The 2,758-nt window shown below is 54.5% G+C and overlaps 1 protein-coding gene across 1 annotated transcript; it reads left to right on the top strand.

Moving 5' to 3' along the window:
* Positions 1 to 1,508: 1,508 nt before the first annotated feature.
* Positions 1,509 to 2,510, top strand: LOC308148776 (P2Y purinoceptor 14; the record flags this gene model as incomplete). The annotated part of the gene is made up of 1 exon (XM_080522286.1): positions 1,509 to 2,510. One exon carries the CDS (start codon positions 1,509 to 1,511, stop codon positions 2,508 to 2,510), a length of 1,002 nt encoding a protein of 333 aa, XP_080378412.1.
* Between the last annotated feature and the right edge of the window lie 248 nt (positions 2,511 to 2,758).

Here is a 2,758-nt window from a genome sequence, read left to right on the forward strand (position 1 = left end):
CTCATTGATCAAAGAAGGATTTCCTGTAACTGAACTCAAAAACTTCTTTTCAGTCAGAAGACAACCGAGATTATAGAGCATCTTCCTCCTCTAATCCAGATTATAGAGCATCTTCCTCCTCTAATCCAGATTATAGAGCATCTTCCTCCTCTAATCCACATTATAGAGCATCTTCCTCCTCTAATCCAGATTATAGAGCATCTTCCTCCTCTAATCCACATTATAGAGCATCTTCCTCCTCTAATCCAGATTATAGAGCATCTTCCTCCTCTAATCCAGATTATAGAGCATCTTCCTCCTCTAATCCAGATTATAGAGCATCTTCCTCCTCTAATCCAGATTATAGAGCATCTTCCTCCTCTAATCCACATTATAGAGCATCTTCCTCCTCTAATCCACATTATAGAGCATCTTCCTCCTCTAATCCACATTATAGAGCATCTTCCTCTAATCCAGATTATAGAGCATCTTCCTCCTCTAATCCAGATTATAAAGCATCTTCCTCCTCTAGTCCAGATTATAGAGCATCTTCCTCCGCCGCCGCCGGGCGTTAAACCGCCACCGGGCGTTAAACTGCCGCCTTGAGCCGTTTCAAAAATAATTAGCTTAGCCTAGCCTAGCCTAGCCTAGCCAAATAAACAAACAAATAGATACATAAACATGGACAAAAAACAATTTTTCATTGGCGAAGGTAAAGAAAGAAAAACAAAAGAAATGGTCAAGTTTTCAATTTAAATCTAAACATTGTTCAATTTCACAAAGAATTTCTTACAACGTTATTACACGTTCTACTTTTAGAGACTTTTCTGGGAAATCAAATGTACTTCAAGAGTAACTTCACGAGTATTTATTTTTCAGCAGGAGTACTTTTTTACTTGTAATATGGTTAAATTCACTCGAGTGAAAAAGTTCAATCTTTCCACCGCTGGATGGTTTTGTACCTGGAGATCGTTTCAAAATAAGTAGCTTAGCTTAGATTAGCCTAGCCTAGCCTAGCCTAGCCTAGCCGAGTTAGCTCTGGAACAAGCATCGACAAGCCAAACGACCACGAGAAATTCAGTCTTTGAGCGGATCCCTTTTCAACGGACGTCTTTTCGTCAATTCATTGTCTGAAGTGGGAATTTCCCAACAGGAAACTTCCCGAGTTCCCAGTTGGAGAACCGGACGGTTTCCAGCTTCAAACCTTGTTTGAAGCTGGAAAAAGAAAATAAAACTAATAATAACAGGAAGAGGAGACGCTGCAGTGTTTGTACAGGAGTGTGTGTGTGTGTGTGTGTGTGTGTGTGTGTGTGTGAGAGTGTGAGTGTATGTATGTATGTATGTATCTATGCAAGTGTGTGTGTGTGTGTGTGTGTGTGTGTGTGTGTAGAGTAAACAGAGCTGCAGGTCTCCAGACAGGAAGAGAAACATCAGACGGGTTATCAACACAAAACACCACTAAACTCTGTGTGTGTGTGTGTGTGTGTGTGTGTGTGTGTGTGTGTGTGTGTGTGTGTGTGTGTCCAGCCATGCCCCCCCCCAACTCCACCCTCCCGCCCGTCAACCAGTCGGACTTCAGCAGCGTGTTCACCCAGCAGGTGCTGCCGCCGCTCTACTTCCTGCTCTTCCTGGCGGGCGCCGCCCTGAACGGCGTGGCGGCGGCCATCTTCTTCCGCGTGGCGTCCGACTCGGCGCTGGTGGTGTACCTGAAGAACATGGCGGCGGCCGACCTGCTGATGCTCGCCACCTTCCCGTTCCGCGTGGCGGCGCAGCTGCGGCTGGGCGGCTGGCGGCTGCAGGCGGCGCAGTGCCGCTACGTGGCGGTGCTGTTCTACGCCGCCATGTACGCCGGCATCGTCTTCATGGGCCTCATCAGCCTGGAGCGCTACGTCAAGGTCGTCCGCCGCGCCTCCGCCTCGCGCCTCCTGGGGAGCGCCGGCTTCGCCCGCGCGCTGGCGCTCCTCACCTGGGCGCTGCTCCTCCTCGCCGCCGCGCTGCCCAACGCCGCGCTGACCAGCCGGCCGGCCGACGAGCGCACGGCGCCGCACTGCATGCGGCTGAAGACGGCGCTGGGCGTGCGGTGGCACCGCGCCTCCACCCTCTTCAGCGTGTCGCTGTTCTGGGTGGCGCTGCCGGTGCTGCTCTTCTGCTACGCCTCCGTGGCGCGCCGCGTGCGCCGCATGCGCCGCGGCGCCGGCGCCGGCGCCGGCCGCAGCATCGCCAGCCTGCTGGCCGTCTTCCTGGTCTGCTTCGTGCCCTACCACGTGTGCCGCGTGCCCTACACCCTCAGCCAGATGCCGGCGTCCGGCTTCGGGCGCCGCGCCGGCTTCCTGCTGTTCCAGGCCAAGGAGGCCACGCTCTTCCTCGCCGCGCTCAACGTCTGCCTGGACCCCGTCGTCTACTTCCTCATGTGCCGCGGCTTCCGCCAGTCGCTGCTGCGCAAACTGTCGGCCAGGAGGCAAGGAGGCAAGGAGGCGAGGAGAGAGAGGAGGAGGTCGCTGGCCACGGCCCAGAGCCTCAGCAACATCTAGGAGGCAAGGAGGCGAGGAGGCGAGGAGAGAGAGGAGGAGGTCGCTGGCCACGGCCCAGAGCCTCAGCAACATCTAGGAGGCAAGGAGGCGAGGAGGCGAGGAGAGAGAGGAGGAGGTCGCTGGCCACGGCCCAGAGCCTGAGCAACATCTAGGAGGCAAGGAGGCGAGGAGGCGAGGAGAGAGAGGAGGAGGTCGCTGGCCACGGCCCAGAGCCTCAGCAACATCTAGGAGGCAAGGAGGCGAGGAGG

This window comes from Blennius ocellaris (assembly GCF_963422515.1).
Source record: "Blennius ocellaris genome assembly, contig: SCAFFOLD_56, whole genome shotgun sequence".
NCBI lineage: Eukaryota > Metazoa > Chordata > Actinopteri > Blenniiformes > Blenniidae > Blennius > Blennius ocellaris.